Raw genomic sequence first — 13,794 nt, forward strand, 5'->3', positions numbered from 1 at the left:
ACGAATACTTTTAGGCTAGAAAGTAGAAGACGGTTTCTAGCCGATAGAGGAGGGAGGTTCTGGAACAGCCTCCTAATAGTAGTCCTGGGGGCAAACAGCCTAAGTAGTGGGAATATGGCCTGGGTTACATTTAAGAACCATTAGCTGGCACACACTAATTGGATTGAAAGATGGCTGCAGGTCTCAAAATGGGGACTCTCCATTGAGCGGGCATGTTCCTAGTGAGGACCCACAGGGCTCAGTACCTGGTCCCATGTTGTTTAACATTTGTATCACTGACCTGAAAGAGATCCCCAAATCCCCATGGATAGTTTACAGATGACACAAACCTTGGGGGAGTGGTAAATAACGGAGAAGACAGGTCTCTGATTCAGAGCAATCTGGATCACTTGGTAAGCTGGGTGTGAGTAAACAATATGCATTTCAATATGGCTAAATGTAAATGCATGGATCTAGGAACAAAGGATGTAGGCCATGCTGACAGGGATGGGAAGCAGTGACTGAAAAAGACTAGGGGGCTGTGGTGGATAATCCACTGAACGTGAGCTCCCAGTGACACGCTATAGCCAAAGGACTAATGCGATCCTGGGATGCATAAACGGGACTCTGGGGTAGGAGCCGAGAGGCGATTTTAGCTCTGTATTTGGCACTGGACTAAGGAGTATGTTTCTACCAGGGAGGGTAATTAAGGACTGGAACAGTTTACAAGTGTTATGGTGCAGTCTCCCTCACTGGCCATTCTTTCCATCGGGATGGGATGTTTCTCGAACAGCTCTGCTCTAGGCATTGTTTGGGGCAGGTCTCTGGCCCGTGTTAGACAGGAGGTCAGACTAGATGGTCACAATGGTCCCACCGGCACTCGGAGTCTATGGAGCTATGTGACAGCAGGGGCTGGACTTGACCCTACAGAACTGGAGAGTTGTAAGTGTTTGGGGTATTTTTCAAGCTGCTAGGGAACCGCAGGCCAGTAACCGAGAAACACGGTTGAAACGATGGCTACCACTAGATTGCCATGGGGAACATATGCAGCTGTTAAAGCAATAGGGCAACTCTACAAGAAAAGGGTACCTCTGAATCCCCTGGAATTGTAAAGAGACAATGTGGAGACACAAGGGCCGGGAGAGAGGAATGGCCCAGAGGAGTTCAAGGGGGGTTTGCTGCTCACTGCTGGGTACAGGAGCAGTCAGTCCCTGCAGTAGGACGGCAAGGAGCTGGCGGCCGAGGAGTGCTGCCCGGGCACGGGGTGAGCGGACAGATGTTTGCTGGGCGGTGCCCGCAGCGGGAGGCGGGCGGAGGCTTTGCCCTGTCCCGGGCATGTGCAATGGTGCAATGGGGGTTGTGGCCGCCCCACTGCGGCCCCCGGGCTGGCTCCTGCGGGGGCCGCCCCTGTCCGAGCGCACCCCGGGGGGCAGGTCCCAGCCCGGCTGGGGCGGGGGAGAGGGAGCCGGGCTCGGGCTCCGGCCAGCCGGGGGTTAACGCTGGGCCGGGCGGGGCTCGCACCGGTGGGGAGGGGCCGGGGAGGCCGCGCTGCCGCGGGAGCCGGGGCCGATGGGATGGTGCGGGCCGGTGAGCGGGGGCGGCCCGGGATCGGGGGGGGGCCCTGCCCCACGCCGCGCTCCGGCCCCGGGGCGGGGGTCCCGGCGTGGCCGCTCCGCCCTTGGGGTCCCTGGCCGGGGACAGCCCGTCGCTGCGCGGGGGAGGGACGCGCTCTGATGGGGGCTGGGCTGGTGGCAGGGGCGTTTACACGGAGTTCGGGTCCGGGGGGGGGCTGAGGGGCTCCCCCTGTACCGCCCCCCTCCGATTCTCGGTCCTGGGCCCTGCCCCGGTGCGGCTGGACGGGGCTGAGCGGGTCCCCCTGGCTCGCTGCCTAGAGCCCGAGCCCGGCGGGTTGGGGCACGGGGGGCCCCAGGGTTGGCCTGGCACTTGCAATGGGGCAGGGGCGCTGTAGGCTGTGGGTGGGGGGCGCTCAAACAGCAGCACCTGTCAGCGGCGCCCCGTGAGCCGCAGGGATGCGGCAGCCTGCGAGGTGCTCCCCCAGCCCGGGCAGAGGGTGAGGGGCCATAGGAATGGGAGCGGGGCCCTTGGGGGGGGGCACATCGCCAGAGCCGGGCTGGCCATGACCCGCTGGGACGGCCGCTGGGCATGCAGCTCCTTGGATCCTGCCGGTGGTTTTCCCTGAGCTCTGGACGGGCTACCTGGCAAGGGGAGAGGAGCCGGGATGTGGGTGGGGGGCGGCTGGTGCCGAGATAGTGAGATACCAGCATCCCCTGGGGAGACTCCCTGGGCAGGAAGGACACATTGGAGGGGGGGTCTTCGCACAGCCCTCCCCTCTCTGTAGAGGGATCTGCTCTGAATGAGCTGGGCACTGGCACACTCATCCCACAAGTGGGGAGAGGCCAGCCAGGTGTAATGCATGCGATTTGCTGGCTGAAATGGTAGCTTCCTGCAGGACTTGCCTGGTGCTCTGTCTTCAGGAGGGACGATGCTAGGGAACCTTGTCTGCGGGCTAGGACAGGAATGGGAACCAGGACACCTGGGTTCTATTCTCAGCGTTGCTACTGACTTGTGAGGCCTTGGACAGGGTCACTTCCCTCTCTGTGACTCAGTTTCCCAGACTGTGTGAGGGATAGTGGGGACTGAGATGGCACTGCCATGCTCCTTCTGCTCCACAAGTTGGGGGGGAACTAAATGTGGGGGGACTGAAACGCAGCCTGGAGCCGAGGGCAGGGGAGATGGAGCAGGCAGCACCCAGGTGGGCCCCCTGCTCTTCAGGCAAGTTGTGCTGGATCTGTGCCGTGGGTGGCAGTGCTCTCCCTGGGCTGGGCTGCTGCTGGGAGCCCGATGGCTGGTGCCCTGAGCCGCCCTCGGGGGTTATTCCAGGTGTGAGAAATCCCTCCCCCACTCTGCTGCTGGGGGGCACAAGCGCCTGGGTCCCATGTCCCTGCGGCAGGAGGGCTGCACAAGGGAAGTCACTTGACTTCATGGCATTTGTTGCTCTTCCCATCCTCCCTGGGGTAGTGGTGGGCTGCCGCGTGACCCGGCCGCCAGGACAGGGCCCTGCCTCTCCCTCGAAGAGTTGTCTCCTTTGTATGCAGCAGATGCAGCATGGGCTCCTTTGGGCTCCTGCCCGCATGTTAAAAACTGCAAAGCAACACAAAGCAGCTTCCCTTGTTGTTTGGTTTGTCTCTTCAGGCGGCACAATGGGCCCTTGTTGTGTCAGGAGCGCTCTGCTCTCTGAGACAGCCCCTGGGCTGGGCTCCCAGTTAATCTCTGCCCAGGGCAGGATCCCTGGCCCCCCTTGGAGTGTGTGTGGAGCGGGAGGGACCTTCTGCAGTGCCTGCTTTCTGTCTAAAAAGGGTTGTGCCAGTTCCCTGGTCTTGGCCTCACGTGGCCCTGTTGATTGGGGGCGGGGGGGTTGGCCAGCTGGCCCTTTGCAGCCGCTCTCCCTGCGTTTACTTGGCTGGTGGCAGGCCCTGGGCAGAGCTCGCTGCTCCGTCCCAGGCTGCTGAATCAGCAGGAATCTGGCAGGGTCAAGCCAGGAGGGAGCCCCCCTCCGCCAGCGCTGGCTTGGTGGGAAGGAGTGTGGAATGTGAAGGACACTCGCGCGCCTCGGGTGGGGCTCCCAGCGTGCCCCGCCACCCTGCTGTCTGGGGCCTGGAAAGGGCAGGGATCCCAGGGGAAGGGGCCGTGGCCCATGGACGCAGATAGGTGGGCCCTGCAGCCAGGAGTAAGGGCCTGGATGAGCTGAATCCAGAGGACCCCTGCTCCTGCAGGCCCCTGTGAAAGGGGTGCTGTGTTCCCTTTGCTGGCTTGCCCGGAAACTGCCTTCTGGGTGCAGGGGGCTGTGGCCGGGAGGAGGAGGTTGAGTTTCTGGGTGGGTTGTGGGAGGCTCCTGAGGTGGGAGTAGCCCCCAGATGTGCCCTTTGGCTGAAGGCAGGTTTGAGGCCAGACCTGGCGTGCGGTGTTCACTCAGCTCTCCCCGTGGTCCAGCACGGCTGTTCTCTGCCTGCAGGTGCCCAAGCAGGGCCCTGGGAAGGCCAGCAGCAAAGCCAGGTTCAGCCCCGGAAAAGGGGGGCAGGCAGTGCAGACCCCAACCTGTAGTCAGGAGTCAGACTGCTGGGGGCAGAGTGGGTGGTGGTAGCCCCTGGGGAGCGCTGCTTGCTAGGCAGGACTGGGGAGCTCCCCGCTTGGGCAGCGCAGGGCTCAGGAGGGTGCATGTGCCAGGCCTAACCCTCTCTCCTCTCCCCTCGCAGTCCCCAGCGACCTGACCCCAGAGGAGTGCCAGGAGCTGGAGAACATCCGTCGCCGCAAGCAGGAGCTGCTGGCCGACATACAGGTGAGGGGGCGGGAGGCCAAGGGGTGGAAGGTGCTGGAGAGGAGCCCAGCTCCGCTCAGACCTGGAATTATCCGCCGGTGCCCTTCGTTCTGAGATGCGCTGTGGGCCGGGCCAGGCCTGGCCAGAGCCTGGGACGCTTTCCCCATCGGCATGTCGAGCTTTGCGGCTGGCCTGGTATTCCTCTCCCCTTCCCGCCCCAGACACTCTGCTCTCAGCAGCCCTTCTTCCTCAGCACCGTCGCCGCGGGAGAGGGACAGTGTCACGGCACATCAGTGTGCAGGCCGTTCCTCTGCACTGCTGCTGCCGCGGGGTGGGAGAGAAGTTGCTGAAGGGCCCAATTAGCCATTGTAGCTCCCTGTGCGAGTATCACTTCGCTGTGGCCTTCCCCTGTTCTCGCCCGGGCTTGTCAGGTCGCTGTGGCTTGTGGCAGTGATGGGGAGCCCCCCCCCCCCCCCTCGAGACAGGGGAGGACGCGGGACTTGCGGCACCTGTCTCCTGGCTTCACTTCTCTCTCTCTCTCTCTCTCTTTCCCCCCCCACATGCCCTCTGCTCCATGGACGCTATCCCATGCCCAGCTCTCACGCTGTGTGCTCAACGGGGCAGGGCTCTGTTAGCTCATTGGCACCGGCCTCCCGTTGCCCAGCGCAAACCGGTGAGGGCCATGAGCGGAAGAAGTGAGGAGTTAGCGTCCCCTCCACCCCGTCTCCAGAACAGCACCCTTGCTCTGGGGGTGTTCTCCCCAGGCATTGCAGCACGGTCACTGGCGCTCTCCTCTCAACCTGGGAGAAGGGCCCAGTCACTTGCCCCTCCAGCCTCAGCTCGGGGGCCCCTAGCCAGTGCCGTCAGGGAACGGATCACTCTCAAAGCCGGGCTGGCCGGCTGGGAGCAGCTCCCAGCTCGCGTACCATCCCCCTCCCCTCCCCACACCTCATCTCCCCAGAGCACCTCTTCCCCTGACGTTTCTGGGGCAGAGCACTGGAGCCAAAGGGAAGTAAGTCGAGGAGGCTGAAGCCGGGTGCTGGGGGCAGAGTGGAGCAGGCCAGGAGCCTGTCCTGGCTATGCCCCCCCATTGGCAGTGCACGGCGCTGTCTTTCCCAGAGATGTCCCCTTCTCCCTACAGCTGCCTGCTGGGGGCTGGGTGGGGGCCAGTCCTTGGGTTGGTTGCACTGATCTCATGGGGTGCCCTGGCACTGGGGGCTGCTGCTGCCCCCTCCCTGGCAGGGCCCCTCTCCCAGTCTGTTCTCCTCTCTTAAGGGATGCTGGGCTTTCGGGTTCCTTGCTTTTTCCTTATTTCACATTGGTGCCTTTTCTGATGACCTATGACCCCTCCCGAGGGCCCAGGTGCTGGCTGCGTCCTGTGGTGCAGCCAGGGGGCGATTGGGGGCTGCTGGGTCAGGCCAGGCCTTTGCCCCATGGAGTTCTGGTTGCTGGGTGGGGTGCTGGGGCCCATCTGGGACACTCGTCAATCATGTCAGTGATTAAGGCAACGGAGTCTAATTACCGCCATATGCTGGGCATGAACTAAAAGGATTAGAGCGTAATTACGTTAACCTCTGGGCCTCTTCCTTCCTGTGGGAGCAGAGCGCCTTGGTGCTGCTTGGAGATTAGCGCCCGCAGCGCTGCCGGCTCCCCGTTCGCTAGCTGAGCGCTGCCACGGGCTTGCTGGGTTGCAGCACTGCACCTCAGGGAGGGGGAGTTAGACGAGGGGCTCGCTGGGGTCTCCGGGCTGCTCTGGTCTTGGCACTCACCTCAGTTGGCCCTTTTTGGGGAGGGTCAAGGCTGCCCTTCTGTCTGGGCGGGTGGGGGGAGGTTCCTGATTTGGCTGGCACAGTTAACCTTGGGCTGTATCTGGCACGGTCTGTGTCCCTTGCCTGTCTGTCTGGGCTTGTCCTGGCAGAACAACGCAGAGCCTGGTTCCGGGTGCACCGCCCCAGGGAGTGCTGGCCTTAGGCTCGGAGCAGGGACCCAGGCTTCAGGGCTCCTGGGTCCTATTGCTGGCTGTGTGACCCTGGACAGGTCATTCCCCTCTCGAATTGGGCAATATCCCCACCCTGGGGCTTGGGAGGGTGCGTGAGTTATGGGGTGAGAGCTCCTGGATTGAGGGGCTGGAGGGGCGCTGGGGGAGGTGGTGAGATTGTCCCTGTTCCCCCCTCACCACATGTGTCTCGGTCTCTCTTAGCGGCTGAGAGATGAGATAGCAGAAGTGACCAATGAGATTGAGAACCTGGGATCCACGGAAGAGAGGTGAGTCCTGCCCGTGACCCGGCTGCTGAGCGAGAGGGGGAGCGGCCTCCAGCTGCCTGGCGCTGTGCACCCTGCCCCTGAGCCGCAGGCCGTTCTTGGGCCCAGTCCCTGCGGGGGGAAGCAAGGCCCCAGGGGAGCCTGAGCACCGGCAGCCTTAGCTGTGCCCGGTGGGTGCAGGGACGAGCCGGGAGTTTCTCGGGCTCTCGGCCCAGCGTAACCCCAGCCTGGCTGCCGGCTGAGGGAGGGGTGTTGGCTAAGGAGGCCAAAGTCCCATGAGCGCCGGCACTGGCTGGAATTCCCAGGCCGCATCTTATTCCTTAATACGGTAACGGGATCTCCGGTCTGATCCGCTGCTCCAAATGGCCCTGTTTTTCCCACTGCCCAGCCCCTCCGTCTGGCCTTGGAGACTGTCTGCCTTTGTTATTCTGAGCTCGTGCAGACGGTGCCAGCGTGGGATTAGGGAGCCCTGATGGCCAATGGAAACTGACTTGCAGCGTCACTTCCAATCACCCTCACGTCAGGGTTCCCCTCCCCCTGGAGTCACCCTGTGAGGCTGCAGCCTGCAGGGCCAGGGCTCCCAGGCCCCCAAGTCCCCATCCACCCCCAAGAGCAGAGTGCGGGGCCAGATGGGAGCAGCCCCCTGGGCACTTGGTCTGCACAAAGCCCCTTCTGGTCCCCGGGCTGTGTCTGCACTGGGCCCTCTGCCCCTCCATGCACCAGGCCCGGGGCAGGCCTGCAGTTCTTTGGGGCAGGGCCTGCCTCCTGGTTTTCCTGGCATGCCGTGGGATCCTTTAACAATGAGGGGCTGAGGGCTCTGAGAACCTCCCCCCAAAACAGCTCTTTAAAATGGCCTGGTGCCCTGGGCTCTAGCTCATGCCGCGTTCAGGGGCTGCAGCCTCCAGACCCAGGCGCAGAGAGCAGGGGGTTCCTACTCCGCCCCGGTGGGGCTCACATGGGTCTCTCTGGGCTTGAGAAGAGGCCGCAGGCTGGCACAGGGAGTCTGCTCTGGCTGCCGAACGCTTGCCTCTCCAAGGCCGGGAGCCCCAGGCCGGGAGCCTGGCCACTCCCGGAGTTCAGAGCTGGCCTTTGTGTGTTCTAGGAAAACCATGCAGAGGAACAAGCAAGTGGCAATGGGCAGGAAGAAGTTCAACATGGACCCCAAAAAGGTAAGGGCAATGCCCCAGGGGCTGGGCTGCAGGCAGAAACGCAGCGCTGCAATCACAGCACCAGGGGAGGGTGGTGGTTCCTGCCCCGTTCAGCTTGGGGTCCAGGCATTGCAAACGCAGCCTCCCCAGGTCGCTGGGACACGTTCCAGGCCGTGCTCCACGTTGGGATTTGGGGGCACCACGTACTGGACAGAATGGAAGGGTCTGGGGATGGGGGACCCCATCCACAGAGGGGGCTTCTCACTGTTGCACCGCTTCTGTCTCCGGGGTCCCCTTCCCATCGCTCTTACCTAGGGCCCCAGTCCCATGGGGGCTGGAGCACCGCTGGATTCCCGGGCTCCCTTGGAAGGGTGGCTTCCTGGGTGATGGGACCCTTGGCAGGGGGCAGCCTCCTGCACCCAGAGGGCTCCGGCCGGTTGCTCGCAAGGGCTCCCTGTGCTGGGCTGGTGATGGGGATGCCGAGGAGCCTCCTGGCACGGGCTCGGCTGTGCCCCTCGAGGCAGTGCCCGGCAGTCCTGAGCTGGAGTCACAGGCCTTGTTCTTCCGCCTTCCCAGGGGATCCAGTTCCTGATTGAGAACGACCTGCTGAAGAACACCTGCGAGGACATCGCCCAGTTCCTCTACAAGGGGGAGGGGCTCAACAAGACGGCCATTGGCGACTACCTGGGCGAGAGGTACCAGCTGCTGGCCAGGGTGGTGGCATCTGTGGCCAGGGCACCAGCTGATCACTGCAGGGGGCAGGGAGGAATCTCCCCTCAGTGTCTTATGGGATGGGGCGACTAGGCTGGGCTAAGGCGCCAGGGATTGGCTGCTGCCAGAGCAAGGACATGGGGCTGGCAGTTCCCATCTGCCCGCGGGTCCTGTGGCCGTGGCAGCAGTGGGAGGGGCGTGTGGTGGTTGCTGGAGCGGAGGGCATGCAGCGTGCAGGGGTGAAGGCAAAGGAGCCGCTAGCTACTGGCAGCCCAGGCATCCTGCTGGCATCCCCTAGCGCTGCACAGAGGTGGCAGGGCCCCCGCCTGCACCATGCATGGTCGGGGGGGCGGAGGAGACAGTGCAGCTACCAGGCCCCTGAAATAAGCAGCTGGTGCCAGTGCCCATAACCTGCCCCCTGGCTTGGTGCTGGGCTCCAGGCCCAGCAGGCATGGGCAGCCCTCAAGACTTATGGGAGACCCAAATGTGTAAACTAGGCCTGGGGGTGGGGCTGTACCTGTTCCCCTCCTTGCTCACTCTGTCTAGGGCTGGGCCAGGGCTGCCCCCGAGGGGTGAGGGTGCTACTGCAGCCCACGACCCTGGGGAGGACTGAGAGTCTGGGGCAGGGTGGGGCAGAGTGCGACCTGGGGGTGTGGTGCAGCCATGACTCGGGCCCCTGGGCTCTGCCTTTGTCCCGCAGAGACGAGTTTAACATCCAGGTCCTGCACGCCTTTGTGGAGCTGCACGAATTCACTGACCTCAACCTGGTGCAAGCGCTGCGGTGAGTGTGCGCGCGGGGGGCTGAGCCATCACCTCGGGCACCTGTCTCCCCATCCCCGTGCGCATGGGTGAGCCCTGGCTGGGTGCCCCGGGCTGGTCTGGTGGGGATTGTCCCCTGCCCTTGTGGGGTGTCAGCCCGAGATGGGGGAGGAAGGACTCCGAGGCCATGCGCCCCATCCCTGGGGAGACCGCCCCCTGCGCAGCTGATACCCACCCCTGTCCCACAGGCAGTTCCTGTGGAGTTTCCGCCTGCCGGGCGAGGCGCAGAAGATCGATCGGATGATGGAGGCGTTTGCCCAGCGGTACTGTCAATGCAATCCCGGCGTCTTTCAGTCCACAGGTAACAGCACTCCCCACGGGGCAGGGCACTCTGACGGACGGGCCTCAGGCCGCCCGAGTCCCTCGTTGCCAGGCCAACTCCAAACCCAGAGGTCCCCGGAGAGAGCAGGAGAGATCTGCCTGATCCCTGGCTCTGACCCCACCCCCTCCCCCATGCTGCTGGGGATGGGGTCTGCGCTGCCCTGGGGGCCCGGGGAGGGAGTGGAGGCTCGGTTTGGGCTGCAGGCCCGGTGTGGCCGCGTCTGCCAGGAATGAGCCTGGGGACTGCTCCCAGCCTGGCCTCTCTGCCCTTCACCGTGTGCCTGGCCTGCCCGGGGCCCAGCTGACCCACTTCTCTGTGCCCTGCAGACACCTGCTACGTCCTCTCCTTCGCCATCATCATGCTGAACACCAGCCTGCACAACCCCAACGTCAAGGACAAGCCCACGGTGGAGCGTTTCATCGCCATGAACCGCGGCATCAACGACGGGGGCGACCTGCCGGAGGAGCTGCTCAGGGTGAGGCAGGCGGGGGGTACTGCCTTGGCTGGCACCTGGGGCTGGGGCTCATTGGCCCCGGGGAGCTGCGCCCTGGATTTGACCCTCGTGTGCTTCTCTCTGTGCCAGAATCTCTACGAGAGCATAAAGAACGAGCCCTTCAAAATCCCCGAGGACGACGGCAACGACCTCACCCACACCTTCTTCAACCCCGACCGCGAGGGCTGGCTGCTGAAACTCGGTGAGTGCTTCGCCCCCGGGAGCCGAGCGTGCCCACAGGAATGTGCCTGCAGCCTCTCGAGCCCCTGCTCAGGGGCGCTAGCGACGGGCAGCGAGCTCTGCGGCTCAGCCTGCCGGGAAAGCTGCATGTCCTGGCCCCAGCTCTGCAGCCTCCCCAAGGCACTTTCCCCGGTAATGGAGCCCCAGTCGGTCCCACCTTGCCCTCGGTGGCACTGTGCAGCCCTGCTGGCCTTCAGCAAGGCTGGCCGGGTCTCCCCCGGGAATCCAGCCTCACTTTCTGGTGACCGTGTGGGAAAGGATAGGGCGGTCCTGGGGGATGCGGCGCTGGCAGGCAGGGGAGGTCCCGTGGTCGGTAGTGCTGGGAGGAAGGGGAAGGGAAAGTCCTGGGGGCTGCAGTGCTGGGGGGGAGTGTCCCATGGTGCCGGCAGTGTGGGAGGGATGGGGGACGGTCCCGGGGGCTGTGCTGCTCGGGGAGGGCTGGGAAGTCCCGGGGGCTGCGGTGCTGGGAGGGAGGGGAAGTTCTGGGGACTGCAGTGCTGGGGGGAAGGGATGGGGATGTTCCTGGGGGCTGCGGTCCTGAGAGGGAGGGCTGCGGAGGTCCGGGGGGCTGCAGTACTGGCAGGGAGGGGCTGGTTGGGGGCTGGTGACGGCGCCCAGCATCTTGGCTACATCCTGCTGGAGTGCCTCCCGCCACACTCACTCAGAAGGCGAACTGCGAGCTGCCCCAGGCTGTGTGCATCTCCTCCATGCCACAGCCTGGTTCCTGGCACATCCTCCCCAGAGCATCATCACCTTGCACATCCTGGCTCCACATGCAGGCAACATGCATGGCATCCCCGCGCCCCGGCTGTAGCTCCCCACGGCACCAACAGCCCCTCCCCAGCTGCGTGACCGTCCCGGCTCATGGGTTTCTTCGTTTCAGTAGCTATGTTGGGGTTTTCTTGTCTGTGCCCCGGTCAAGAGCTGGGGCTGCAGAGACCCGACAGGCCCTGGCAGGAGCTGACTCCATCTGGAGGCTTTTCCCTGGGGCTCTTGCTGTGGTTCGGACTCTCCCCTCTAACATCTCTCTGCCTTGTTGCCAGCCCCGTCGGTAGCAGGAGAGGGCCTGCCACGCACACAGACGTGCCTAGAGCAGGGGTGCCCAACCTGCCCTTGGGCCCACACAAGCCTGGGCTGGGCATTGACAGGGATTCCCTCCCACTCTCCAGGGTTCAGGGGATCCTTCGTTCCCCAGCCTGTCGCGATGGGATGGGGGAAGGGCCACGTCCCCACATGGGCTCTCCATAGACAGCAGCAGAGTACCTCGGCCACAAGCCCTGGCATTGGTATCATGTCCGGGCACTGAGCTCAGGCCATCTACCCCCGTCTGTCTGAGCTCGAAACCCACTGGCCTCCAGCCGCTGGGTGGCTCTGCAGCAAACCACTGCAGGACAGGTAAAGGGCCCTGCCTGCCGAGCGACTCACTGGGTGAATGGGCCCCAAACAAGCCCCTGTCTAGGCCCAGCAGTCCCACGCGCCGGCTGTTTGCAGCTGGGGTGCTGCCTGCAGCTCTGCCCACGCAGGGCCTGAACCAGCAGAGCTCCCTGGCTCTGTATCCCAGGGACCGAGTCAGGCGCCTGCTGGCCGTGCCGGGCATGGGCCTAACTGCAGGTACCATTCCTATTTGCCAGGCCAGCACACAGCCGCCCGGTCCCCTGTGGCCGGCTCCATGGCACCTGTCCCCACTGCTCTAGCAGCTGATGGCCACGGCAGTGCCCCCTCCTGGCCAACACGACGTGCAGCGCTGGCTGCACCAGGGCGAGGGCGGGGTTAATTTCTTTGTTTTAATTTTCTTTTCTCCCTCATTTGTATGTTTCCATGATTTTGGCTCTTCCTTTCCTTGCCCCAAACTCCAGGAGGTACGTACCCCCACTCCCTCCCGCAACCCCCTCCCTCGCTCTGCTCTGGCTGCTGGGGTGTGGCAAAGTGCTTCCTCCATTTCTTTTCTTTTGGGTGGAATTGCTGGTGATCGTCTCATTGCTGCCGCTGCTGCTGCTAACTGACCGCAGTCCCTGGGGAACTCGCCCCCACGCTCTGCATCCTGGGCTGAGGGCAGGGAGTCTTCCGCTTCGGGCCCTGCGTGACCCCTGGCAGCCCCTCTCCCCGCTTGGCTGGGCCGTGGCAGTGGCCCTCCATAACTCAAACCCAGTCAGTCCCTCCCGAGTCTGCAGGTCTGAGCCCAGCCCCAGCTCTGGGCCATGGCCCTGGGGACTCCACAGCCCCCGGGTGGAGCCCAGCCTCTCTGCGCTCACATGCCAGCTCCCATTTGAGTGACGTGTCGGGAGATGTTCGGGGTGGCTCAGCGCATCCGGCAGCGTGTGAGGGGGCAGCTGCTGCAGCCCTGTGTCCACACCTCTTGCACTGGCGGTCGCGAGGCCTCAAGGGCCAGGTGGCCTGGCTTTGGGGTGCTCTTGTCCTCAGAGCCAGTGCAGTGCCCCCCGCTGCGAGTGGCAAAGGGAGGTCGTTTCCAGGGCTCTAGTTGCAGCTGGGAAATTGAATCCTCCTTTTCCTGGACCAGCCCTGCGGATTGCGGGGAGCCAGGGGAGCAGCCCTCAGCCTGCTGCCAGCAGGGCTCAGGACCCCTGGTGCGTGTTGGGGGGGGAGGGGGGCCATGAGTTCCCTGGGGACTGTCCCAGGTGCTGACTGGAACTGTCTGCTTGTGTTGTTTCTGCTGAGAGTCCAGGTCTCTGTGCAGGGCTGGGCAGCGTCTGCTCCTGGGGGTGGCTGGAAGAGTCACCCGCTGTCTGTGAGCAGAGCTCACTCCTCCCAGAATCAGCACCTGCTTCCCCGGGCTGGTGGAGAGCCGGGTGGCTTTGCTATTGCTGCCCAGTGCTGACCAAGGGGGACCCAACACCCACGATCAGTCCAGGAGTCCTCGCCGCGCAGGGCACGGGGATCCCGACGTGAGAGGCTGGGCCAGGCCTCCGTCCCCAGGAGCCCCAGCAGTGTTTGGGGCCCCGGGTGCTCTGCGTCTCTGTGCAGACATGGCAGTTGTGGACCCGTTCCTCACCCACTGGCTCCTAGGCAGAGGCAGCCGCCCTACTCCTTGCCTCTACCCTCATCTCCTCACCAAGCCAGTGACGTCTGAGGCTCTGGCTCGACCCTGGCAGGTGAAGTCTTCTCAGCTCCCCTTAAAGCCCTGGATTTCCCGGACCAGAAGCCCAGGCTGGCTGCTGGGCTGGGCCCAGCAGTGACTTTGCTCTCCATTTTTTATCTAATCTAAACAGCCCTCGGCAGAAGCGTCGAGCCTCTCCAAAAGACTGGCTGGCTTGTTGTGGGATGTGATCCAGGGCCTTTCCCCCTGGGGTGCTGGGTCCAATCCAGCCCCCGTCAGCAGGGAGCACCAGCTCTTGGTGGGCAGAAGGGAGTGGTGTGCAGTTCCTAGCAGGGCACCTGTCTGTCACAAAGCACCCCAGGCTGGCCCCGCTAGCCCCCTCACCTTGGGGGCTGAGCTCCATCTCACCCCACTCCAGGGCACCTTGGC

At 63.9% G+C, this 13,794-nt stretch overlaps 1 protein-coding gene across 4 annotated transcripts in view; it reads left to right on the forward strand.

Annotated features, from left to right (window-relative positions):
* The window catches only part of CYTH1 (cytohesin 1), a 40,599-nt gene that overhangs the window by 22,676 nt on the left and 4,129 nt on the right, over positions 1-13,794 (forward strand). For 3 of the 4 annotated variants that reach the window (XM_065562918.1, XM_005283035.5, XM_065562917.1), the window contains exons 2-9: positions 4,254-4,336; positions 6,516-6,580; positions 7,680-7,746; positions 8,302-8,420; positions 9,137-9,217; positions 9,444-9,556; positions 9,904-10,052; positions 10,161-10,272. In XM_065562918.1, coding sequence (XP_065418990.1) covers positions 4,254-4,336; positions 6,516-6,580; positions 7,680-7,746; positions 8,302-8,420; positions 9,137-9,217; positions 9,444-9,556; positions 9,904-10,052; positions 10,161-10,272 — 789 coding nt within the window. Of the gene's footprint in view, positions 1-1,491; positions 1,567-4,253; positions 4,337-6,515; positions 6,581-7,679; positions 7,747-8,301; positions 8,421-9,136; positions 9,218-9,443; positions 9,557-9,903; positions 10,053-10,160; positions 10,274-13,794 lie in introns of those variants that run through there. The other variant, XM_024104695.3, reaches the window with a different exon arrangement.

Source organism: Chrysemys picta, chromosome 12, assembly GCF_011386835.1.
Source record: "Chrysemys picta bellii isolate R12L10 chromosome 12, ASM1138683v2, whole genome shotgun sequence".
NCBI classification, from domain to species: domain Eukaryota; kingdom Metazoa; phylum Chordata; order Testudines; family Emydidae; genus Chrysemys; species Chrysemys picta.